This window comes from Gopherus evgoodei, chromosome 11, assembly GCF_007399415.2.
Source record: "Gopherus evgoodei ecotype Sinaloan lineage chromosome 11, rGopEvg1_v1.p, whole genome shotgun sequence".
Classification (NCBI taxonomy): Eukaryota; Metazoa; Chordata; order Testudines; family Testudinidae; genus Gopherus; species Gopherus evgoodei.
In genome coordinates, this window is record NC_044332.1 from 60,702,360 (window position 1) to 60,730,221 (window position 27,862).

Consider the following 27,862-nt stretch of genomic DNA (forward strand, 5'->3'; position numbering starts at 1 on the left):
GAATTGAGGCAGTGACTGGGGATTAAAGATGCTCCATCTATGCAGTGGAGGCATGAGGCCCAGGGACTTGGAAGTAGTTCTTGAGTCTTTAAGGTTGTGAAGCCACGAATCCATTTTCTCAGAGAAGAGGGTTGAGCTCTCAAATGGGAGTTCCTGGATGGTCTGTTGGACCTCATATGGAAGCCCTGATGCCTGCAGCCAGGAGCTCCTTCTCATGGCCACTGCTGAAGCCATGAAGCGAGTGGCCAAATTGGCACCATATAGGGCTGCCTGTAGCAAAGCCTGTGCCACAAGCTTGCCCTCCTTCACCAAGGCAGAGAACTCTGCCCTCAAGTCTTCTGGCAGAAGCTCCTTGAATTTTGACATAGCCCTGCAGGAATTGAAACTATATCTGCTAAGGATCACCTGGTGGTTTGAAATCCAAAGCTGGAGTCCCCCAGTAGAATAGACTTTCCTCCTGAAGAGGTCCAGCTTCTTCGCATCTCAGGCTTTAGGTGATGGACCTTGGTACCCTTGATGTTCTTGCTCATTTGCTATCACCACCATCACTAAAAAGAGTCTGGTGGCAGGTGTGAATGAAAGTATTCAAACCATTTAGAGGGGACAAAATACTTCCTCTCTGTCCATTCACTGGCGCGAGTCTGCCACAGCATTTTGGTGATATCCTGTCTGGTCTTAAGTGGCAGGACAACTCAGGAGGGTGCCCAGGGGGCCAGGATGTTAACCGTGGGGTTTGATAACTCAGACTTCCTTGATCTGGAACCCCAAGTTCTCAGGCACCCTCTTCAGGAACTGCTGGTGGACCCTACTGTCTTCGAGTGCAGGAACAATGGAGGTTCCAGCCACTGCCTCATCTGGCGATGATGAAGACGAGGTTCGACTTGGGACCTGCTCTTGCTCCTGGCCCTCAGCACTGTGGGGATTGTATGGTGCCAGGTCTTCCAATGCCGTAACCGGTACGGTGTGGGGTGGCTGGTCCTACCGACACAGGTGGGGGAGGTGCATGGGTTTCTGAAGCCACTGACACCAACCTCCTGGAATAGGACCCCTGGCTTTGAGGGAATGCCCAGGGGGTCCAAAATGGCCATTCGGTTGGAGCTTACCATTGCATGGGCCATGGCATCAGGGGAATTGTTTTGTCTCCTGTCTGACCTCATGTGTCTCTGCTCTGCCTGGACACAAAGGACTCTGCCTCTGATTCTGACTGGGAGGACTCACTCTGGGAGGACTATGGGGGAGCAGTGCCCACCACTGCCATGGAGCGGTGCTGGGACATTGGGGACCGGTATGACTCCCCTGCTGATCTGCTGCCAGAAAGTACTGGGGACTGTTGCCGAGTTGATGGTGACAGACGTGGTACCATTGCTGTCTTGCTTCAGGATGGCACTGAGAGCCTCTGAGGTGCTGTTGCCTTCAGTGTCCTGTCTCGTCTGAGTGGGGAAGGTGGTGGTGCCGTGAGGACAATGAACTCTTTTGCCACCTCAAAGACCTCCAGTGTGGAGGGCAGCTCCAAAGCCTCCCCATGACTCTCCTGGAGAGGGGAGTCCTGAGGAGCCAAACTTGAATGACCCCTTGTTGGGGCAGGAGTGCCGGGCTAAGTGGTGCTGCACTTACATGGACCAACGCTTATGAGTCCTTCCGTCCCGGTCTCAGTGTGACTCAGTGCCCCGTCTGGCTTCTTCTTGTGGGGCACTGGGGACTGGGAGTGGTGCTGCACGCTGCCATGCATGGAGCCCCTGTGCAGGGAGCTCTGTTGATACTGAGTGTCTGTGTCTGAGTCCTTTCTCAGCGCCAAAGTTTCTTGTGCCAATGCTGGAGCACTGCACACCAATGTTGAAGTGTTAGGCATTGGTTCAGCTAATCTTGGCTCTGAGTGGGGATGGAGAGCAGCCTCTATCAGAAAGATCTTCAATCGTTGCGTCTCCTTGTTTTTGAATCCTGGGACAGAAACCCCTACAGATCTTGCAGTGGTCCTTCTGATGCAATTCCCCCAGGCACTTCAAGCAGGAAGTGTGATGGTCGTTCCTGGGCATAGGCTTAAACCCCGGGGACCAAAGCATGCCCTGGGACTGGGGTGGGAAGAGGGAAACAGGGGGTACCCCCAGAATAATTCCCTACTGGAATTCTAACTATATAATGACTTAACTAACTACAACTACTAACTGACTGATTTAAGTATTTACAGAAAAACTGTCTGAAGACTACTAGGGAGAAGGCTTGCTGAGGCAAGAGAAACAAGCATTCCAGCTAACTCTCATAGGTGGTAAGAAGGAACTGAAGTGGTGGCAGATTGGCAGGGCCCTATATATGGCGCTATTAAGGCACGACTCCAGGGGGCACTTGAGCTGACAGGTACTGCTAGGGGAAAAACCTTCCGGCTACTGTGCATGAGGCGCGCACACACCTAATTGAAATAGACATGAGCAAGCACTCGAAAAAGATGTCCATATTTAGTATTCCACCAGCTCACCCTGATCTTTCACAACTGCTGCCTGAAGCCCTCATTTTTGTCACCCTTAACTGAATCCTGCTATTCCCTCCTGCCCCCCATTCCCAAGGCAACAACATTCTGGAACTGAGGTGGTCTGCTGGAAAAGACTGACATAGACTTGCCCAAGTCGAGAGCTGAATCAGAGTGAATCAGAGTCACTTCCTCAGACTTTGGTGTGATGTCTCCATGTTTAATTGAATTGCATTGCCTTTTTTGCAGACTTTCATCTCTTGTTGTTTATTATCTCCTCTTGGCATTTTTTCTGCATTATTGGAATGAAGTATCTCCCTTCCATTGAATCTGTATCAGTGGACCATTCTGACAAAAATTAAGTTTGGTTTTTCCAAGTTGAATCTCATTTTAATTTCCTGTCCATTACTCAGTCCTAGCTTTAATGTTGCCTTCCGGATCTTTTTTGCTACAGGCTTTAACAGATTGTGGTTTGTTTGTTTTTTTAGTTCAGTTCAGCTGCAAGTAGACATGTGTCTGTATCAGAAAGGGCTCTCTTGCTGGCCATATCAGAAGAGATGACAAGACTGAGTAAACACACAAACTGAACTATGTCACTACATCAAACGGGGATTTCTTAACTATTTTTAAATAGGAAAATTCAGATTTGTCAAAAGGAAAAAAATTTTGTAGGACGTTACCAGTTTCAACACAAACTTTTGCTAAGGAAGGTTTCCCAGGTCCAGGATAGATGTCCATACCATATGGAGAGAGTGCTATCCCACCTGGTTATTCTAGGGGGCATGTAAGACCCAAGCTCTGCCTCATTCAGACTAGGGACTTGAACTTGGATCTTCCATATCCAGGATAAGAGTCCTAACCACAATAGTATTGACTATTCTGGGGTGGCAGGAGGTGTGTTTCAACATCTCCTGTTGGACCCATTGCACTTAAATTAAATATTCACTGGAGCAGGGACACGAACCAAGGTCTCCCATATCCCAGATGAGTGCCCTAACCACCAGGCTGTTGGGAATTCTGGGATCTGTCCAGCTCTGATTTTTCACAAACAACTTCATATGGTCTTGGTTTTGTCCTGATGCAGGACAGGAAAATCATTTCCGCCCAGCTGTACTACTCACCCCTAAAAGGTGACCCTTCAGAGTCACAATTGAGGCATGCTGTCAGAGCCAACATAAAGAAGCTTGCACTCATATGGACTTTGTATCTTATGTGGACAGTTTTCTTCTGAAACTTGAACAAACAATATTATTAAAAACTAAATTTAGCCTCCCCTTGTGGGTGCACTAAATGGCCAATTGGTAGCCCTTCCCCTGCGCCCAAACAATGAGAGCCCTTCCCCTCCACCCAAACAAAGCAAAGGGCAGTACATAAGAGACAAAAGATGCTTTACAAACCAAAAAAACCAAACACACAAATGGGTCCATGTCCTGGACTATGTGCAATCTATTTCCTAGGGAAAAATAGGTTAAACTCATTCTAATCAAACAACTAGATTCCTGTTCATTTGAAAATATACTGCAGCAGTGCATTTAAAGTGTTTTGATCTCCCAAGAAAATACTTGGCTTGTCCTCACAACAAATCTGCATTTTTCAGAAATACTGGAGCCTGAATATGCAAATGGTAAGAATGTATTAATTATCATTAGTCATTCCTTCACAAAGACTAGAAGTAATTGGAGAAATAATTTGAGAAAATTGAAGTACGTGACAGAACGCATTAAGATTCATCGTTTCAATTCTCTTGTTCTGTCAGCTTGTCAAAAGTAGATGTCTGCTACTCCAGTATTACTGGGTTAAACATTTCATTCTCCTCCCCCCATCCCCAACTGGTGTACCATTTCGCTGTCCTTATAATTTGCTTTGAAATTAACCAGATCTGGCATGGTACATTTTCTATTTAATGGGCAATATTATAAACAAGATTAACAGAAAGGCTTGTAAAGCATTGTTTTAAAGAAACTTAATTAGGCTCTCACTATTAGAGAGCTTAGAGGGACAAGGTGAGTGATACCTTTATTGGCGAGTGAGACAAGCTTTCAAGCTCTCTCTCACCAACAGTTGGTCCAATAAAAGATATTGCCTCACCCACTTTGCCTCTCTAATATCCTGGGACCGATGCTGCTACAAACACTGCGTATTAGTTAACAAGTTTGCTAGATGAAATATCCTGTATTGTCACAATTGACTTGGAAGGTGCAGTCATATAAATATGCCAGATATGCAAGTGGAATGAATTTGCTCATAAGGTCCAAAACAAAGCATTTATGTTTCTCTATATCTACACCCTGCACCAATTCACCTTGAATAGATTAGTCTGTGAATACGCAACACCTTCCAAATATTTTACTCAAACATCTAAGGAGAATTTGGATAACACCACTTCAATATTTAAAATTACAGTAAAAAATTAGTTTACAAGCCTGTCCCTGAATATAATTAAAACTGCTCTGATAACTTCTCAATATAGGACTTCAAAATCAGCACCACCAATTAAAGCTGGCTTTGATAAGTCAGTTCTAAGTATCATTAATGGTCTTTTAGAGCTGTGGTTTCAGCCTTTTGCCTGAATTGGCAGGGGTTGCAATCTGCAAAGGCAGCATACTTATTTCCTGGTATGGAATTCGACTGTCTTATTAAATAATGATTAAGGATTGGTGACTGATCTGATGGGAGTCTCATTCATTACTCCTCCTATAGTGTAAGGGTAGAGGTGATGTTATGAAAGCTTTTCTATAGGAGATGACTTGCAGGGGGGAGAGTAGAATTTTTAGATCTATTCTATACTATCCCTTCACAGCAGTTCATAGACCAGTAATACTTGTTCATGTTGAGCCTAGAATTTAATTTTGGACTTCCATTCCAATTCTCTTAGTTACACATGCTTGTATCACCCAAAGCTCTCCCCACACTTTTCTGGCATTTGTATCTTCTCCCTATCCTCTCATGATAGCTTAGCCAAGCTCTGCACCCATTTATGTGCAGATCACTGGCTGCAGCCAAGAAACTCACAACATAACTCAAGAGATGGCTACTAGGAGCAGTTATGGCAGCAAGGCACTGCTGAAGTGTAGAAACACTCCGGTTATGTTCCCTCTTTCTCCCAGCTGTGGGCCCTTATGCCAGTTGTAGGCAAAGAAATAAGAGGAGCCACAGCTCCAGGCATATGCCACTGGAAGAGGCCCCCTACACTTGGGTGATCCTGTTGGCTATCCTGGTTTTATGAGCTAGCATAATGCATAGCAGGCCTAAGGCAGGAGAGGATTGAGCCTCAGTACTTTCCATCTTTCCTCACAGGTTATTTCCTTCAGGCTTTTATTTTGTGTCTGAAGACATACAGACAACATTGCAGCATGAGGTTAGCAACAATTAATGTGCATCTTACTTTCTACAATGCATTGCATGGTGTGTCTGGAAACATTATTCGGGTCTGAATTTGGTAGGGGTAGGGTGCTGGTGGCACAATGATGCTGCAGACTAGTTCTTGTTGCCTGCTGTGTTCCATGCTTTTAAACTGCATGCTTCAGTAGCAGGTAATTTGTTTTTGAATTTCAAGGCCCGATAAATATAACTGAACTCAGCTGGAAAATTATGTGCACCTAATACATACAAATTAACCTTAAACCTTTCAGAGTTACCATTTTAAACCTCAAAATGATTTACTTGGGAAAAAGGTCAAAATATCCTGGCTCTCAATAACTTTTATTTGTCAAGGCAGTTTGGCATCTTAAACATACTAGTCTTTGCAAATACTACGAAAATGTGCTTTTAGCTGTTAATAGCAATCAGTAAGCTACAGTGAGTGATATGGTATTGCAAAACATTTAACAATGAAGTTACAGAATATTCATATATGTAAATACACGCAAGGAAAGAACGTCAAGTTCCAGGCCACAGGGTGCTGCTCTAGGACACAGGGGTGCTACTCCCAGCTCTGCCACTGACTTACTATATGACCCTGGGAAAGTTTTTAGATAGATCAGGATAAAATATTTTGCATGGAAACTTGTATAGTATCTGCCTATCCTATTACGGTCTAGACAGAACTATCAACAGTATGTTTTTGTGAGCCTAAAAATTATTCAACAATTGAAATTCAAAAATAACTGAACAATGATGTCAGAGAGTAAGATAACTGATAATTTTCAACTCATCTTACACTATAGTTACTCTTTGAAGAATGACTAAAAATTGTATAGGCCCATATTCTCTAGAGTTACATATTTTCTTAACTTTATGAACTGTGAGTAGTCATATTAATTTCTCTGGGACTGCTCTCGGTGCATAAAGTTAAGAACGTGCATATGTTTTTGCAGGATCAAGGTCATAACAACAACGGTGTGTGTCTTTCAAGGACTTCCATAAAATGTGCTTCCCTAACTTCTGGGACAGCAAATTAAAAGTCAAGCTGTTCTTTTTTGCTTGCTCTTCATCACTAGCAATAAGTAAATTCTGATAGAACAATTTAACAATTTTGTTGATTCACAACCCATAAAAGAATCCAGCTCACACACTTGTACAAGTTTTGACTCCGCAGAGCCAGTAGGAAGAGTAGTAATATACTTAAACTGCCACTGACTTAATTGACTGCCACCATTCTGATCAGTTGGTGCCATATTACAATTCATAATTTATTTCAATAAAAATTAGCTACATAAAAATAGTTTGCATCATTGTGTTCCAAAAGTCTAGGCAGAATCCAAAACAAATACCAGCATCAGGCCCCAACACCTTATTTTGGAATAGAATCTTTCAAAGCAAGTTAAATCCTCTCTACTCCACAGGATTTAGAATGTATTTTGAAGGATACTAACCTAATCTGCAGTGGAATACTTTGTACTGACTCAAAACCAAAAAGCCTTTCTACTATTTCTATAAAGTCATGCCAAACAGAAATTCTGCAGTCTTGCTTTTTCCTCCCAGGAGTTCCAAATTGCAAAGTAACTTGTCTGCCATTTATAATATTGAAACAATGAAAATTCAGTGGCACATTGTGCATTGGGTTCTGAACCCTCCAGGATTGTCCTGGAGTCTCCAGGAATTAAAGATTAATCTTTAAAGATTATGTCATGTGAGGAAACTTCCAGAATATGTTCAACCAAAACTGGCAACCCTAATTGTACATAACTGAAAACATGGCTTCACATAAAACTGTCAATGTAAAATATTGGATTGAGATAACTGGTTTGCCTGTAGTTGCAATGCCATCTCCTCTTTTCCAGAACACTCTGAATATTGTCAGCAGAATCTGTCTTTTGTGGTAGCAGTAAAAAAGGAAGTCCCTTGCATCATAGATCTGAAGTGCTTTATTCCATTTCTGTGCTTGTATTTCTTCCAGCTTTCTCTAGCAGAAGAATGAATCTTCAAAATAGATGATGCAACAATAAAATAAGCCACTCAAGGCAGACAGTGGAAAACTACAAAAGAGCCTACAGCAAGATAAGCAGTCTAAGAAATCTGGTGCAATTTGAGCAGTCTCCTCAACTGCTGTATGATCATAATTTTAAATGCCGAGTCATTTCTGTATGGGCACATAGTCAGTTTTATCTTTAACACAATCTGTTAAAAATAAACTCATCCAGTAATATCTGTATTGGAATTTAATTGTCCAATAACCTTGTGACATGGACTGCAAACAAGTCCATCATTTATAATGGCAGTTCAGACTGACAGATCGAAAACCTCAAAATTAAATATTTTCAATAAAGAGCATAACTGAGTGCACTGTATATTTGCTTTAAAATAAAGACAAGAAGGTACATTACGATCTAAAAACAAATCAACCTTTTAGATAGTTAAATGAAGCTTTTAAAACCAGCATAGGTTATCATAGCTTTAATTAACTACAAGAGCAAGTTATAAAATTCAAGGGAGTAGCACCAAGATATACATTGTATGAAATGGCACTTCCCTCATCTAACCAATTGTCTAGACTGTGGCATGCTTGGCATACTGTGTAATAGGGAAAGTGCCTTCTATTTCCATGACTTATCCTACCAGCACCATCAAGATTTGCTACTCAATTTTCTCTCTTAAAATATAAAGTTGAAATATACATGTTGAAACAAGTAAACTATCCTCCAAAAGTTGCTGAAGACAATAAATGTTGCTAATGAGTCTTGAGATAAGATCCTGTTATATCTTTACTGTAGAATATTTATGATCTAAGGTATTCGGTGAGGAAACGCTCTCTTACATGCCCATCAGTTTCCCAATATGAAAACAGGAAGCAACTTACTAGACTTTAGCACAGGAAGAAAACAATTTTGTCTCAATGCTAAATTTAAATATAGTAAGCCACACAAAGCAAGGAATTATTGTGAGATGACAAAGTAAATGCCTCATCTCCACAGGAGGAAAGATGGACTTATAAGGTGCTCCTTGATAAAAATACAGTACATCTCAAGCAGGCAGAGTTGGAGGACTTAGCCAGAAGAGTTTTCTTTAACATCAGCTAAAACATAGTGCCTAGTTAAAGAATTGTTTTGTAATAACCTGCATAGTACAAGCTAAATTTCATAGTAGGTTTGTTTTCTGTGCTAGATCAATAAGGGTTGCTTCGAACTTAACTGTGTGGGGATATTGTTATTAACTGTTGGCATGGACCTCAGAAAGAAGTTAATTGAGCTCACTAGGCTGACTCCGGAGTGACGTAACTGCTTAAGATCCTAGTCATAGGGAAAGGGGGTGAAAAGGGCCTTTGGTGCAGCCCAGTGTTAGGAAAACAGTTGAAGTTTAAGTTGCCTAGGCACTGCTGCACAGGTATCTCTTTTTGTTACAGTCAAGATTATCTTTTGGTCCTTGTTAATTGATGTAGTAACTTGTCTCAGTAGTGTCCATTTCTGAAAGTCTATCTTTCTTAAAGTTTTAGATTTTCCTCCACATCTAATGTGATTTATATTCTTTACATCAGCAATACAAATAGTTCTATGCATTTTTGCAAATATTAAAAAAGAAAAAAATATGATACAAAATAGCTACAATACATTAAATAAATGAGCTATCAACACAGGTCAAACCCAAACATTTTCTTAAAACAAATGTTAATAATGTCACCGGCACATCTATACGTCATATACCTATGTCCACTCATCATTTTCTTGGGCTTTCAGTGAGTTATGTATGATCCTTTTACGGTCTTGGGTCTGTGGGAATGTGGTGGAAATGGAAGACACACAAGGATATTTTATAGAGCCTCCACTACCCCCTCATTTTTATTCCAAAGGATTTTAGCTTGGATACCTCCCTCAATGATCACTACTTTGGAGGTATTGCATGGGGAGAAATTGGTCTCTCAGGTATGCAGGCCTCAAAATATTTAGAGTTTTATAGGTCAAAGCATTTAAATGCCAGCCTGAAGACTAACCAAAAGCCAGTGAAGATTGTGGAAGAAGCTTGCGATATGCTCTCTGCTGGAAGAACCACCACTTATGGGGCCAACGACATGCTACACCATTTTAAATTTCTGAAATGTCTTATGTATATTTGTGTATTAATATACTCTTATCTCAAGAGAAGAGGCATAGGTAACTACAGTGAGTTCAAATCCAAAAGAAAATACAAGTTGCACAGAAGAATTCTGTATAAGTAACAACTTTATTGTAACTTGATGTGCTGAAATGCAAAAAATATTTTCAGCAACAAGATACAAAAAGTATTTCACCATTAACATCAGCTGATAAATATGCTGGATGGTTTGATGCACGTCTTCATGTATCTGAATTCTCTTAAATCGTTTCCACTCCAAAAACAGGTCTAAATCATTTCATTAGTTTCATTTCTAAAACAGGACGCATTTATGTTAAGCCTTCTTTTTGAAGTCTCAAAAACCAGGATTAGCTAGGTTAGAGAGTGATGAACCCTACCAATATAAACACTTAAAAAAATGAATTCCCTTTCCAAACTAAGTCCATTTATTGCAAACAAAAGCCAAGTTGTGAGATTAATTAAGATAGAATATAAACTACACACCTACCGTGAGATCAATGCTAGTTAAGAAAAAAGTTAAGTCAATTTTAGTGTCAATTAAAATTAAGAATATTTAATTTGGGTAAAGTGTAGATTTTAACGTTAGTTCCGATAGCTATTAGCTGTATCTCAGTTTGCACTCTGGTATCTTCTATAACAGTCTTATTCTATAAGGGTGAATATTCTATGAGGGTAGGCAGTACATAGGCCTTATGCTGTCTCTAAACACAGTGGTGAGTTTCACTCTAAATATTTAAACCACAATGAGAATCAAATACTTGAAGTATAAGACCCAAATCAACCCAGATAACTTAACCTTCCTTTGTGTTTGCAATTTCCACATTTAAGAAATCATAGAAGAAACAAAAAAAAAATCAGACTGTAAGCATACAACCAGTATTATATTTTTGCAGGAGACAATTATCTAATACACAAGTCTGTAAACCTTGCTAAAAGTTATAGTATTTATTATCCAGACAGTAATCTGAATTTAAGAACCAAATAAGAACCAAGCAAAACATGGTGGAGTTCAAATCAGTATTCCATAACTTGTATCTACCTCAACTCTAGTTATTTTTGTACCAAACAGCATTCTCCTTAAGAACTTGTAAAATTCTTTCTTTTTTTTTAAAAAGATTTAATATCCTGTGAATCTTGTATTCACTGCAAGGGTATCCTAGAAAAGGCACTCTGTGTTCATACTTCAGAATGCAGTAAATGGGCTATAAAACAAGGATTTTTTTTTTAAACTTCATCCATTCAAAACACCTCCCCAGAAAAAGTCCAAATGGAAAAATGATGTAATCAGCTCTACCATCATTCCAACAGTGAACTGAGTGCTTATTTTTAGAAAGTCGTTTAAAAAAAAAAAAAAAAGACCACCACACAATATCGCAGATACACACAAAATACATGCAGGGTTCTCCCTAGAAAAGTTTGAAAGTGGTAGCTATTGTGTATTTAAGAGAGTAGGGTTAGAAAGCCAAAACAAGATATCCTCACATTTTGTGCTCCAAATCCTTTAAAACATACTAAATACATTTTCAGGATTTCTGTATGTTGGCCCAACCTCCCCCCTCCCCCCGTATTTTTACACTCGAGAGTTTTACATCTGTTGAACTTAAAACTGGTCACTGTGGTTTTTAAAGGACACACTCTTGAGATATGGGGAATAAAAACAAGGGGCTGAATCTAAAGGAGAAAGTTGTTCTTACCAGCTATTTATTTGGGTCCAGTGAGAACACTGCATGTGGTTCAACCAAGAATGAGGTGAATAATTAGTGCACACTTAAGAATACAGCAATTGTTTTACCTTTTTCTTAAGAGCTGACAAAACTTAAAATTATACATAATAAATTAAACCAAAAATAAGCAGATCAATAGTCATGATTTTCCATTGCTGTAATGTATGGTGTGCACTGTCTTACTGGAAAAATGGACATTTCCACAAATGTAGATATTCTTACAGCACAGTGTTTGACATTTTTTGGTACAAAGTGTGCAATTAAGTTTTTTAAAAAAATCTTCAGAACAAAATCCTTAAGCTCGCATTAGATAGCTGTATGTTGTAATTTAGAACAAGCTGAACTGGACAATAATAATTACAGTATTGAATATTCAAGTCACTTTGTATATTAGAGTTGCAAGTTTCAACAGCAAGCTTGTTCATGATGAGTACGAATATATTAGTTCTAATTTGTTATACACACTGCAGCAAAAATGTCACTATTTTGGAGGGAACAAGGATCCTTATAAACCCTAACATGAAGAATGCTTACAAAAATCTTAATTTAGATAAATATTTAAAGAAAAAACTGATAAATGATAAATTGCCCCCGTACTGTTCAGACACTTGTCTAAGAACGCTTCTGATTTTATATTTAAGCCACATAAAGATTTAGTTCAAACAGTGCGTGCAAGCATTTGGAGGTTTGTTTTTTTAAAAACTGGACTGGGCACTTATTTCTGGTTGGTCTATGCTAAAGGTTTACTTGGTAACAAAATATAAAAACATATATACTGTACCCTCCTAAAACTTCCCTAGGATTAATTCAGAGAAATCTTAAAGAGATTAGGAAGGAGAGATCTTTTCAGAAGGTAATTCTTAAATTTCATTTTTCATGTAAGTCTACAAGCAAACTGAAGTCTTTATCTTAATAATGTGTTTATAAATTACAGTGAGATCTCCTCATTTCCCACTGTTAAATGCAATCTTGCCAAACAACAAACATAGCATATTATTACCCTTACAGTAAATTCAATGTTATAACTCAGGAAACATTTAGAATGTGCACTACTGCAGATTTCCCCCCCAAATGTAAACAAAGCTATCAAACACTGAAAATGTTGGTATTAAAGCTAAGGTTCATGTAATAAAGAACTGGCCCATGATAAGCAGTTTACAAATGTTTCATCCTTTTCACATTATGCAGAATTTCAGTATCATCCACAATGCTAGTACAATAAGTGAAATGCTAGAAAAAGCAAGTCTATGCTTGCAAATATCATCTGACATTTCAGGGACCTATTCTTCCTACTATATGTTACTTCCACTGGTGTGAATGGAAATTGTGCACACATGTTGAGTGGAGAACAGACCCTCTTCCAAAGTTTTGTTTTGTCATTCACATGCCTCTCTCAAAAATGTGAAAATATTCAACAACATAGAACATGAGAATTTACAATATTCACGTTCAATTAAGTCTTCAAAGACATGCTTTTCTTGTTCATAATAACAAAACTAAATCCCATGTGGCTGTGGGCATCTTAAAATGTATTTAAAAAGTTACGCCACAATTACCTGTACCTCATTAATTCATCAAAAGCAAAATATATATGTACCACACAACATACAAAAGTTACGCATTAAAAGTGCATATTCAGAATCCATTTGGCCCATTTCTTAAATTTACATTTGGTCACTCTATGCGTCCTTTACTTTTCTATGTAACCATACACGTGGGATATAAATATTTTTTTTTCCAATACAATACTATTCTCTCTTCACAGAAAAATCTTTACCTCTCACTCTATTCTCTGTTAAATGTAAACTAGCAATGGACCATAAAGAAACACAGGCAAAAGGTTTATTATGTGTTTCTTTTTTAACGTTTGTTGGACAGCTTTGACATACACACAATAGGCATTACAAACTATATTGAAAATACATTTTTGGGCCAAACCATTGCATATTTGCCCCCACAATGAAAAATAAATTATGTTCAAAGCAGTATATTGCCATTAACAGCCTGTTGGCATCCTCTGTAAGTAAACTGGTTCTCCCTATGTATTGTACTTGGACTAGGGGCACGTTATGTGCCTTCAGTTCAAGTGCTTTTAATGAGAGTCTAGTTGAAACCTTCCAGTTAGCACAGAACCAAAGTATAATCTTTTTTTTTTTTTTTTTTTAAATAATGGAAGATCCCTTTCAAAAGTTAATCTTCAGTTATCAACTTTACTGCATTATGGAGCTAGTGCAATCCTGCATAGCCTAGTCAAAAAGACAAGGCACAATAAAAGAAATCAAGATACATTAGACTATATGGACTAGAAAGTCATTGAAGATAATTTAAGGCCTTTCAGTGAATTAGAGAGTAATCAGTCTAATTTAAAGCTGAGGATTAAACCATAAATTATCCAACTGAAAAGCAAACAATAGGCTTTTTCAGCTTCTGTTCTGTGGACAAGGATAACAAATTCTTGTTATGGTTTGTGAAAACACCTCTGGACATGGAGGAGTAGAGTCATTTCAGTTTCTCTAAAGTTCATGGAAGATTTCATGACTGCTTTAGCCGTTTGCGTGGAATGCCAAACTGTGGACACTGTGCAGATGCTAATGCTCGAAAGGCCTCTGCCACTAAATGAGGATGAGAGTGGATCATGGACTTCCAGCCTGCTGTTTCCATTATGTCTGTTGCTTGGCTGAAAACAAAAGATTTAAGAATAATCTCAGTTAAAATTTATTATGTCCATATAATGCTAAATCCTATAAAAGCGGAATCTGGAAAATACTTAGAATGATTTGACATGTGGAATGCTGTAATTGACTATATGTAACCAACACTGTATTTGCTTATACTTTAGTAAAATTACAGATTAACGGGAAGAAATATATTTAGCATTGTTCTGCAAATGGAATTTTGCCAGAATGAAATGATCTATGCCATGCCTTCAGCCGAGATTGTACACCAATTGTGTGGCAATCTTTAAGAAGAGTATCAACATATTTTATATGCCAGTTATAATTATTCACTGCTGAGCTCAGTGACACTGTGGCAGTACATGCTGTATCCTGAGGGACATACGGATACAGAGCCGGCTCCAGGAACCAGCCGAGCAAGCTGGTGCTTGGGGCGGCAGATTCCAAGGGGCAGCATTCTGTCCAATCCTTTTTTTTTTATTTTGCGCTTTGCCACTTCTGCTGCCCCTGCAGGTTTTTTTCTTTTTGGTTTGCTGCTCCTGCCGCCCTGTAGGGGGCAGCTGCGCAGAGGAGGGGAGCTGCTGGGAGCGGTGCCAGGTCTGCAGCAAGCCCGGCATGGCAGCCCGCCCACCGGAGCAGCGCGGAGCCCTCCCAGCAGGCGGCGCAGCAGTAGGGGCCGCATGGCGAGCGCCCCGCTTAAGGAAGCCCTGGCCACCCCCTTCTCTCTCTCTCTCTCCCTGCCTCTCCCCCCTCCCCCCACTAGCTGGGGTGTGCACTCCGCTGCCTGGGGTCTGCAGGGCTGGGAGTCCCCCTGCACCTGCGCACCGGTCGCCCCGCAGGTATTTATCTTTTTTTTGTTTTTTCTTTGCTTTGCTGTTCTGGCCCGCCAGCAGGCAGGTTTGTTTCATGCCCCACCCCCCTTTCACTGCTCCAGCTGGCAGGTTTGTTTCACGTCCCCCTCCCCTTTGTCACTCCGAACAGCAGGCAGGTTTCCCGGAATTCCCGCCCCCTGCCTTTGCTGCTCTGGCCGGGCGGCAGGTTGGTTCCCCACCCTCCCTTTTTGCTGCTCCAGCCGGGTGGCAGGTTGGTTCCCCACCCTCCCTTTTTGCTGCTCCAGCCAGGTGGCAGGTTGGTTCCCCACCCTCCCTTTTTGCTGCTCCAGCCGGGCGTCAGGTTGGTTCTCCCCCACCCTCCCTTTTTGCTGCTCCAGCCGGGCGGCAGGTTGGTTCTCCCCCACCCCTTTGCTGCTCCAGCCAGGCGGCAGGTTGGTTCTCCCCCACCCCTTTGCTGCTCCAGCCAGGCGGCAGGTTGGTTTTCCACCCCACCCCCACTCCCTTTGCTGCTCCAGCCAGGCAGCAGGCTGGTTTCTCGCCCCCACCCCCACCCCCTTTGCTGCTCCAGCCGGGCAGCAGGCTGGTTTCCCACCCTCTCCCCCACCCCCTTTGCTGCTCCAGCCGGGCGACAGGTTGGTTTCCTGCCCCCACCCCTACCCCGTTTGCTGCTCCAGCCGGGCGACAGGTTGGTTTCCTGCCCCCACCCCTACCCCGTTTGCTGCTCCAGCCGGGCGGCAGGTTGGTTTCTCGCTCCCCCATCTTGCTGCTCCAGCTCGGCAGCAGGTTGTTTTCCCCACCCCACCCCTCCTTTGCTGTTCCGACTGCTGCACAGGTTTTTTTTTTTTTTTGCGTTTGGGGCGGCAAAAAAGCCAGAGCCGGCCCTGTATGGATATAAAAAGCTTTTGTTCCAGGTGAGTAAAGGAAAGGTACCCTTAGAAACTGTTCAGAAGTTCCAGCTCCCCTGTGCATGCTTTGGGAGAAGGCAAGAATTGACAGGCCAGGCCAACTCCCTCCTCAAGACCCACTTCAGTTACAATACTTACAGGAAAGCATAGAGAGCTAGGTTGTACAGCAGCAGAGGATAGCTGATTTTGATATCTTTGTTTTTAAAGTTACCTTTCTAAATGATCTGCAACAGTCCAACTACATACCAGCTAACCTAGCTAACTGTGTGATCTTATACTGTCTAGATTCTTATACAGATGCCCAGCACTGGAAATATGTTTGTCACCTTATTTCTCCCTCCTCTTCCTGCTTATCTCACTTATTTGTTGCCTCTTCTTTCATGTTAGAATGAGAACACTGTGTCTGCCAGTGTATTTGCAGAGTACCTGATACAAGAGAGTCCTGATCCTGGCTGGTGCCTTTGTACACTGTCATAATACAAAAAAGCAGCCCCACTCTCACCACCTAGGGCCTCTTACTTTGCTGCAGCCTCCATGGGCACAAAGAGAAACTTGGCAGGCCTATATACAAAGGGAGGAAAAGATGTGTTTGCACAGTTTGCTGCTGCTCTCTCACTGCTCCCCACAGCAGAAAACTGACTAAAGTGAGTGAGTAAAAGCTAATGTTGGCTGCTGTTGTCATCTTCTGGCAGAGAACAGACTAGCTGCACCTCTTTTCCTTTTGGAAGGGAAAGTAAAGTGGGTGAAGAACTGTGGGGAAGTATCTTCCAGAAAGCAAGGCTGCTGTTGCACAGCTTTACTTCATCTGCAATCAGCAATTATCTCAATCATGTGAGAATTAAGGTGGTAGACGCCCTCCACTGCTAAACAGACTATAGCGGGTTCATCTTTACTCCCCGGGCAGTCAAAGCAGAGTGTGGCTCTCTTGTACTAGTGGGTAATTTGGGATACACTCCTCTGTAGGAAAAGGTAACTTTAAACTTTGTGAATCATTTCACTTACTTGCTATTCCAGTTTTTCCCATCTTTACACCCAAGTTGTCTAAGAACACTGCACCTATGACAGGGGAAATTATACAAAAACATTTAGAAGGAAGAGATATTTAAGTACAGATATTTAAGGCATTATTTCAAGTGTAATAAGGGAACATTACTTGCCTGTTAATAAAATCTATTGCTTGTGCTTTCAACTGTTCTGCGCTGTGCAAATCTGCGAGGATAAGAATGTCAGCAACGTTTTCTACTGAGAGGTTACTACAGAGTGCCTCCTCACACATGACTTTCAGCCGTTCCAGTGCATACTAATGAAAGAAAAAACTATACTAATCATTCTTCACACTTATTCTTTCTGCTGTAATCTGTAAAGTATAACAAATCTAAAAAACAATTTGCCTCAATCCTGTGAAGTGCTTAGCATCATTCCTGATGATTGACTAGTGTCCCTCACAGGAGAATTATTAAAACTGCTAACTTAAAATTAATTTACCCCATCCCCCCCCACACTAACATGAAGAAAAGCCATAAATATTATTATTATTATTATTATTTAAATATGATTATAGAAACTGGAATATCAGATCAGACCACTGGCTCAATAATCTAGTAAAATATTTGACAGTTTCTAGTCCCAGAAATTTCAGATTAAAGTGCAAGAAACTTCAGAGGAAAGTTACGTAAAATTCCACTGAAGGGGAAGGTTCTTCCTAATCCCTGCCAGTGATTTGCTTATTCCCTAGATAGAACATCCATAATTGCATTATTAGACATATACATCTTTTAAACTCCTCCTGAGCTCTTACCTCAATGGTATACTGTGGTAATGAGTTCTAAAGGTATACATGAGTCCAAAAAAAGCCTGGTCAGTTATAAATTTTTTGTATTTAATTAAATGTTCAATAATTCTTTTACAAAGTACAGGGCGAATAAGGAGTATCTAATTTCCCTATCGAAAGCTTTCTTTTTTTGTATACCTTTATAATAACCCCAACCATTTCTTTCAGGGAGAAATTCTAATATGGACGCCCAGCACTGGAAATATGTTTGTCACCTTATTTCTCCCTCCCCTTCCTGCTTGTCTCACTTATTTGTTGCCTCTTCTTTCATATTAGAATGAGAACTCTGTGTCTGCCACTGTATTAGCAGAGTGCCTGATAAAAGAGAGTCCTGATCTTGACTGGGGCCTTTGTACACTATCATAATACACAATAGCAGCCCCTATAAGAAAATGATAGGTACTATGCAAATAAAGTATCACAATCTGTCCTTAATTTAAAGAATCCCAAACCTGAGTCACACAATACAGAATTTTTTCCATGCCTCAAATCATTTAGTTTTCCTATCTCTGCACCTCTCACATACCTGCTATATTCTTGAGACAGGGTGACCAGAACTGAACCCAGCAATCTAGGTAAAGGTATACTATTGATATGTAAAGGAATCATTTTGTGTATTCTCTTTGGTATTGTGTACATCTTAACAGTTTACTTTTTGACCACTGCTGCACACTGAGCAGGTTTTTCTTAAGCTGTACATAACACCGCCCAGATCTTTTTTCTGTGTACTTACTTTAGAATCCATCATTTCTATAAGTAGTTCCAAAGTCTCCACAACACATTTAGAAACAATGGCTGCATAAAATATTGACACTGCCACATGTATTTATTACTTTTCATTTGAATTTTATTTATATTATTTATCTGCATAAGACAAAGGAAAACTCCACTGCTTTATTATTTCTTAGCCAAATGTTTCTATTCTCAGACCACATTATTTTTATTTTAGATGTATTGTTGTACTGTTATCTAGGGTACTTCTATTTGGATTATATAAATAAAAGCCAGTTATGATAAAGCCATCCCTAGCAGACAAGATAGAAGTTTAATAGAGTTACTTTTGTAACACTGAAGAATTACTTTTTCAGACTATTATTTTTCATTCATGAGAAAGGCAGAGCAAGCAGCCTTTGGCAGTTACTAGTTATTGCATTCTCTGTATTTAGCAATCATGCCTTCGATAAAAGTCTTCATACAGAAACACTACATCTCCAGTTCTCTCCACTCTTGAGTGCCTTTAACATCTGTCTCGAACTCAATGAAATCTTGAAGATGAGGCACTGTCTAAGAGAGGTATGAGAAGAGACCTAAACTACTATTATCTAATAGTTCAGAAGGAAATTAAGAATGAAGTTTTTAACAAATTTAGCCAAGTCTGTGCTGGATGTATGTTAAAGAAAGTGCTAGGGTTGATCATGGGAGCTACAAACCTTACTTCAGTACCAGAAAAATTACTTCAAGATACAATTTCACGTTAGCATAATATAATAAACAAACCAGTACAGCTTCCATATAAGAAAATATCTGGTTCTCTAAGCTAGTAGGAGTCTTTATGCAAAGTCAACCAAACAGTTGGTGAAGGACCTGGTAACACAGCTACATTATTGGGCATGACAACAGATAATATGTAGACAAGTCTACGGTAATGCACCTCAAAAGGAACAAAGCAAACAGGTCACATATGGCTATACCCACTTAGAAGAAAACCACTAAGACTTCATAGCGGACAGCTCGATGAAATTTCAGCTCAATGTGCAAAGCAGTGGAAAGAGCAAAAAAGATATTACATTTGTATTTGTAAAAGATTTTGGATAGCATGTTAAAATATGAAATGGTACGCGAACACCTTGAATGCTGCGTTGTTTAAGTCCCCCATTTCAAGAAGGGAAGAGCAGAAGGAGGAACGTTTCAGAGGAACAGTGAAAATATTTAAAGGGTAGGCTTAAAGGGTAAACATTTAAAGGCAAGAATTAAGTACAATGACAGATTAGAACTATTTAGGGTAGTAAGAAGACAGAAAGATGTTATAGAAGTAGCAATGGTTTAGAGAAGGTGGTCATTAAAGCCCTGTTATTAATCCAGTCTCACAATACAAAGATCAAGGACACACTTTTGTCAATACTGATTTTCTAAGGATATTTAATGCTCCCCCAATTTCTTGGGAAAAAATCTTGGTAGTACATACTCCTAGCAGTCATGGAAGGTTTTATACATTTCTAATCTTCTCACCATTCAAAAATCTGTCACCCTCCAAGCCAATCCATTTCTTATATCTGTTGGTACATCTATTTATTTTTCTTAGATATCAATTGTGGTAGTATTTAAACAATTCAAAATATACATTTTTAGAACAGGGTTTTCTAAAACAACAATTCTGAGGACTTTAAGAGCTAATTACTTACTTTGTCTGCAGCTGCCAACAAGTTGTCAGCCATTTTGTCAAGGTTTGGTGCTTTCCCTGTGTAAATGAATCTCATCATTTCTTTAAAAACCTCAGGATCTACATCATTTATTTCTACACGATTCTGTTGAATAAAAACAAAAAAAAAAAGAGGAAAACCATAATATCTATAAATTTTGGAGTAAAAATTTAAGATCACCTGGTTTGCTTATTACAAGTTTTTATTTCATATCCACCATATAGAACCTTACAAGGTTACGTTGGCACTTCTAGATTCAACTACAGACCTATTGTCAAGCTCCTCTTTTGCCACCAGCTTTACCAGTTAGTCACACTGACATCATAGCTCCTTTTAGATGTGGCTGGATTTGTATGGAATCTGCATTGCAAAAGTTATCTTAGAGTATATACAGAGAATCCTAAATATGGTCTACGGAGTTTTTAAAAGATACACCCTGGCCTGGATTTAAATCCATCAACATTCCTGTGAACAGCAGAGACTACACGCACCGGAGAGAGCAAAAAGTTAGCCAGTAACGAAGAGGAGAGTGAACCTTAATTTGCTCCGTTTAATAGGGCCAATTTGTTCTGAAAGATTCTTAAAGGAGGCCTGGCAAAGATTGTATTTGTACCTCACCTGAATCCCACAGTTTAGGGCCCTCCATTAAGAAACGTCTGGCCCTGGTCTTTGCAAGTTAGAACCTGAATTTCATCAGCATCCCTAAATACAGCTGCTGCAGTAGCATAGGGTGTTGAGACACAGGCTGTAAAAAGACAAGGACCAGGATCTTGAAATGGATACAGAACTGGAAAGGCCACATTGCATTTTGAAGCAGCTGCAGTTTTTAGTACCGGGTCCTCCTCACATGTGGGATTCACTTACAAGAGAAAACATCATTGTTCCCTGCAGGACTCCAGGTGAAAACCTTCAGTGAAAGTGAGAACGGCCCATTAAAAATCCTTTGGGCTCTAACCAAGAGCAAAGCGTGAATCCACATTAATGAAATTCCACCTACTGCTGCTGCTGCACCATGCAAGCTCTTAGCAGCACACCATTAAGAACAGAGTTAATATATAAGCATATATGTTTGAGCATATAATCACAGACTCACGTTCACCAAGGCTCAATGGGACAAAATTCTTTTGCAAGCTATCCTAATATTGCCACAGAATTTAACTCGTCTCTTCATGAAATGCACTTCATATTCCATTTCTCACTCCCCAAAAACACCCAACGATGGTTTAGTCGAAAATCCTCATGAACATTAAAATTAGTCAGTGATATTCAGCTATGAATTTTTTATTTTTTTGCTAGGTTCTGCAGGTGATCCAGATCCAGGGGCTTCGCAGTTGCATTGTTATCCAGGTGGCCTGCCTCAAAATCTTACTTCCCATGTATGCTAAGGAAGAAGGAAGCTTGCAACCAACTACAGGCTTGAGCTCCTGTGGTGTTCGCCAGGCAGTCCAGCTGCCCCCCTACATTTATGGTTCCCTAAGTTCCTTGGCTGCAAGCTGGAGTCTATCTTGCTGCTGCCTAGCTACATGGAACAGGATAGAGAGCATGCCCTGTAATCTGATTAACACCGTGCTGTGGTGAAAACTTGCGCTGCAGGAAGTCCCAACAGAGAGAGAGAAAAAAAGCCTTTCAGGCACCTGAATGCAGCGAAATGTGAAATTCCATGTCATCTTGGAAAAATGCAAAATTTTGGACCATGAAATCATTGAATTCATAGGTCACTAATTGTGATGAAGGGGTAGCCAGCAAACCCAGGAAGAAAATACTGCATCGTTTTATGCTTTCTTCATATTTTCAATATTATCTTCACACCCATAAAGGCTAGAAAAAGAACCATGGCAAGTTCTATAGGTGCAGAACTATGGAATACACAGGTTCAGGTCTAGAACAATTCAGATGAGTATCATCTCCAGATCTAATAGGAACTAGAAAGGCTGCAAGATGATGTTACAGCTAAGGTACAACTGGAATAGTTTAGCTATTATCTACATGATCACTGTGCCCGAGGAGATAAGAGATTTTGGGATGACTAGCATGTGATTGTTTCTTGAGAATGTATGTCCTTCCTAGATTTTTCAAAATTTGTTAGGTTGCCCTATCTCTCTTAAGGTGGTGATGATGTTCACGCAAGTGGCCCCAACCACCGAGAACTAGTTTTCTCTAACCAAGAGGAGAAAGGGTCCAGTTTGCATGAAGTGGCTCTGATTTACCTCAATGCTTTTAGAATCGGTGCTTGCAAAGCTAGTCCAAACCCAGTCAGAGCAAGCAGTACAGTCACCGATTCTGCACTAGCTCCCCAATTCTATGGTCCTGGAGAAATTGCTAGAATTTGAAGTATTCTTTTCCACATTATAGGTAGATGGCTCCTCACTAGAGGAGATATAAAGAGCACAAAGCAATCTGGACTGATTAAACTACTATCCCTGTAGACCAGTTATATGTGTGAAGTGTTTGTGGAATCTCTGGTTGAAGAGAAGGATCTCAGTTTCCCTCAAGGCTTCACTACGAAGTTAGTTTGACTTACAACTCTAACCTAACTCTAGTCATGTACACATAAAATCCCTTAACTCAAATGTGGTGGGGCTTTTAACGGTAGTTGGCTGGCTCATAAGGCTACAGCTGATGTATAGGCTACAGCTAATGGAAGTGCAACTTGCCAGTTGCTAATACAACTACACTAGTGTAGACGTGGTGTCGCTCCACTTGAATGCCACTAGTTCTGCAGCATCATACCACAATTCTCCTTTTGTGCTCAGAAACGAAAGAGTTTTCCCAATGAATTGTGAAAATCTGAGTGGCTCATCTTACTGCAGCACAAAGAACCACAGGGGATACGCCCCAAAAGTCTTAGGGTCACACAAAGATGAGTGCAGCACCAGCACGGCCAGAGCAGCTCAAGTGTAATTTTGCAATGTGGCCATTCTCATTTGAGCTATGCTAGCTTGAGAGAAGATAACTTTAGTTACTGACATAGGGTGGCGTCAGTTCAATGATACCTTGAGATATTTATCTGATTAACATAACTTTTCCATGTTAAGTACTCACTTTTATCTTTATCAATCCATGAAGTACAATTGTATAAGTTATTCCTTTTCTTTGGAATCAGAACGAGAGTTTCAGTCATGCTTACCTTTTTGCTTTCCTCCATTTCATGTTCAAACATTGCATTAAAAACTGGCGAACGAGCTGTAGCAAAAGAATTAAGCATTAAATACAATTAAATAGCCGGATTTTAATATTTTTATTTAATAAAACAAAAATGTTACAATACAAAAGTAAAAAAAGTACCTGCAAGGACAGACTTATGAGCTTTGAATTCTTGTCCTCCTACATAAAAACTGCAATCTGTAAATCTTGTGGTTTCCCAGAGATTCCCTAAATCTTCTGCTAGTCGACATTCAGGAACCTTCAAAGTGTTTGTATTAGACTGTCCTGATATATTTACGGAATCTTGGACCACGCTTACCTAACAGAAAATCACAGTAAGATAGAAACTCCTTCATAACTGAATCATTAAATTATAGCACCTACATTAGAACTTGAGTAATTCTTAGACAAAGCAAAAATATGTTTGGCACTTCTGTCTCTCACCCACAACCCTAAACCAGTCAAAATTCAATAGGGGGAAAGACTACATTTCAGAGTGTCTAGGTTTTATGAAACAATACTAAAGCCAAAGAAACAAACCTTTTAAGAAGAAATAAACTTTTTCTTTTCAATGATACAAACATTTGTTCATTTAGCATAGTTATCTGACCAAGACAAAATCAAAAGCATGATGCCACAAAACAGCATGATAAAAAGGCCAGAGATTAAATCAAAGGCAGACACTATGCTTGGGAGAGAAATGGAATCTCTGATTAAAAATTTTTGCTATTTCAGAAACAAATCAACAAAATATAAGACCCTTCACACACCTGAGAAACAGAACACACATTCATAAACCAACAACACTTAAAGGCTCTCCCTTTACTGAATCCAATCTGATTACATGAGCAGAGAAAAAGCAGAGAGTTTCACAAAAGTGATCCCAGGTAGTTCTTATCAATAAATTACCCCAATTAGTCAAAATGAACTTGCACAACTTTATTTAAAATGGTAGACTGATAAAAGAAATGAACTAAGGAGCAGTAAAATAAAGCTCCTTCGTTATTTACTTTGCCTTTGCCCCACTGGGCACAAATTAAATGTGGACACTTTCCTCTTAAAGATTTTAAAAGCAGTTCTTTAGAAAAAAATGAATCTATAATGTAGCATTGAGGCACCATGTAAACTCAAATGTTTGTGCCTAAGATGTGAAATTTGGTTTTAAATTAAATTAAACCAAGAGGATTGTGAAAGATGTGTATCTGAAGTGATTCTTGACTTTTCTCCCTGTATTTTGCTGGCTTTTTTTTGTCTTTGGGAAGGAATGGGAAGATGGTAGTGGAGTTCTTCTGATGTGTTTTTGAGGATATGTCTACACTGCAACTAAAAACCTGAGGCTGGCCCATGCCAGCTGACTCAGGCTCACAGGGATCAGGCTATAGGGGCTGATTAATTCCAGAGTGGACACTTGGGGTCCGGCTCTAGGATCCTGTGAGGTGGGAAAGTCCCAGAACGCAGGCTGCAGCCCATGCCCCAATGTCTACACCACAATGAAACATCCCTAAGCCCAACCCTGAGCCAGCTGGCATGAGCCAGCCACAAGTTTTTAACTGAAGTGTAGACATACCTTGAGATTCTGCTCACAGACTGAACACTATCTTTTTGCTCTATGGTGATTGGGAACAAATGAGAAACAGCTCAGCAGGGGGTCTGATCTGGTGACAAATGCCTGGAAATGAAGCTCCCTAAAGGAGAATAGAGAGTGAGCCAAAGCAGTGCTGAGAAACACTGGACTGGTGCCAGTCCCTGAGATCTCCTCGACAGTTTAGGAAGGCATAAGCACGCTGGTCCCTGGTATCATAAAGATTAAGAAACATTGAGCTAAAGGATCTTGATCAGTGATTCTCCAAACCAAGCTATAGAAATTTAGAAGTGGGATAAGGTGAGAGCACTCAACTGAGTGCTTTGTTTGGATCTCTAGACCCACAGAATATGGTTCAAAGGCAGAAGGATGTGGCCAAGCCCCATGGACGTGTCTGAGTTGAACAACCTAAACTTCATCTGAGCAGTCCAAATGTCAGATAAGGAAAGGAAGGATGGTCCAGTGGTTAAAACACTAACATTGGACTTGGGTTCAATTCCCTACTTACCACAGACTTCATGTGTGACGTTGGACAATTCCCTGAGGCCTGGGTCTATACTACAAAAATGCTGCCAGTTTGTCAGGCTACAGTGGGGTGGGGGGGGAGGGCACACCTCACACACCGTAACTGATAGGGTTATTCTGGCCGCCCTCACTGTAGATGCAACAAATCTAATGTCATTCAGAAAGGTGATGTAGCTATGCTAGCAGAACTCTTTCTGCTGGCTTACATTGTATCTACACAAGGGGACTCTGTCCATACAGGTTCTGTAGGTGTTCAAGGCCTAAGCATGTCCCTCTGTTTCAGTTCCCCCTCCGTAAAATGGGGTACAATAATACTTTTCTATCTCACAGGGATGTTGAGGCGATAAAAACATTAAAGATGGTGATAAGCTGACATTATGATAAGAAAGGCCATACAAGTACCTAGGTGATATAGTTCACGATCCAGAAAAAGTCTATGACATTAGCTTAAGTTAACAGGATATTATGTAATTTTTTCATCTACACAATTTTAACATGTTAGGCTACACATTTTATTACAGTAAAGGATAATGAATTAGCTACTTAAATATTACATACTGACTCCAAAGTTAAGTTTCACAATCTCTGCTATTGCCGTAATGATTTGTATCAGTTTCTGGATGCCTGTTACAGAGGCATTTTTTCTATGGCTGTTTTAAAACAACCCTGAACTGTTTCGTTTCTTTCCCTACCTCCATATAAATCCTTATTATCACAAGTTTATGACTCAACCATTAAAAACTTCTCAGGGCAGAAATCTGCAACTAACATATTTTCCTAGTGAAAACACAGCATAGGGGGCTTTAGTATTACTGAAAAGACCACCAATGGCAACGTGCAAAGTGGAGGGCCACAGTTAATCTGCACATAAATGGTGCAATTTGGTAATAGTCCACATAATCCCGAGCAGTCTTTCATTTATTTCCTAGCCTTTCTCCCGTTCACCGAAAATCACACCATCCCCACTCATTTCTTATGTTAGGTTTATCTTTGTCTTCTCCCACTCTTCCATCCTCCAGTCCTCTTTTCCTTAGTCCCTTCTTTCTGAGTCTATAAGAATGGAGAAAGTTTAAGGCCAGAAGGTATCATCATGATCATCTAGTCTGACCTCCCACACATAGACGCCACAGAACTCACCCACCCATTCCTGTCATAGACCCATAACTTCTGGCTGAATTACTGAAATCATGATTTAAAGGACTTCAAGTTACAGAGATTCAACCATTTTACACTACAGTAGAACCTTCGGAGTTTTGAACATGTAGGGAATGGAGGCTGTTCATAACTCTGAACAAAACGTTATGATTTTTCTTTCAAAAGTTTCCAACTGAACACTGACTTAATACAGCTTTGAAACTACTATGCAGAAGAAAAATGCTGCTTTTAACCATCTTAATTTAAATGAAACAAGCACAGAAATAGTTTTCTTATCTTGTCAAATCTTTTTTTAAATAAACTTTCCCTTTATTTTTTTAGTAGTTTACTTTTAAACACAGTACTATACTACATTTGCGTGTGTGCGTGTTGGAGGGGCGGGGAGCAGCTCTGTTGCTGCCTGATTGCATACTTCCAGTTCCAAAGGAGGTGTGTGGTTGACCGGTCCGTTCAGTAACTTGTGTTTGCAATGCTGAGGTTTTACCGGAGTTTAAACCTATGCTACAGAGCAGTGTTTCTCAAACTTTTTGTGCTGGCGACCCCCTTTGGACTTTAAAAAAATTGTGCAACCTTCATCCCACACCAACACTTGAAAAAATTGCAACCCCCTGCCCTAAATACCATTGAGTAAATTATGCATAATACTCAGGACTGGCATGAGAGGGTGGCAAGCAGGTCAATTGCCCAGGCCAAAGCAGGCCCTGCAAAGCTAAGTTACATGCCTCAGCCCCGGGTTACCGGGCTTAGCCTTGTGCCCCGGCTCAGGCTTTGACTTGAGCCTCACCGTCTGGGGCTGAACATGCAACTTCGTTTCAAGGGGCCACCCCCTAATGCCAGCCCTACACTTGTGACCCACCAAACCCAGTCCATGATCCCCCAAGTTGAGAAACTCTGCTGTAGAGGAAGGCAAAAATAACCCCAGGATCTCTGCCAATCTTGTAACATGGGAGACCAGAATTGCACACAGTATTCCAGATGAGGTGTTACCAGTGCCTTGTATAATGGTACTAACATTTCTCTATCTGTACTGGAAATACCTCGCCTGATGCATCCTAAGACTGCATTAGGCTTTTTCATGGCTGCATCGCATTGGTGGCTCATAGTTATCCTGTGATCAAC

The 27,862-nt window shown here is 40.3% G+C and overlaps 1 protein-coding gene across 2 annotated transcripts in view; it reads right to left on the reverse strand.

Moving 5' to 3' along the window:
• Positions 1–10,038: 10,038 nt before the first annotated feature.
• Positions 10,039–27,862, reverse strand: part of SPOPL (speckle type BTB/POZ protein like) — a 66,140-nt gene continuing 48,316 nt past the window's right edge. For both annotated transcript variants that reach the window (XM_030580057.1, XM_030580058.1), the window contains exons 6-11: positions 23,623–23,800; positions 23,465–23,520; positions 20,320–20,442; positions 17,244–17,386; positions 17,089–17,142; positions 10,039–14,350 (exon numbers count right to left, since the gene is read on the reverse strand). In XM_030580057.1, coding sequence (XP_030435917.1) covers positions 14,206–14,350; positions 17,089–17,142; positions 17,244–17,386; positions 20,320–20,442; positions 23,465–23,520; positions 23,623–23,800 — 699 coding nt within the window. In that variant the 3' untranslated portion in view covers positions 10,039–14,205. The remainder of the gene's footprint in view (positions 14,351–17,088; positions 17,143–17,243; positions 17,387–20,319; positions 20,443–23,464; positions 23,521–23,622; positions 23,801–27,862) is intronic.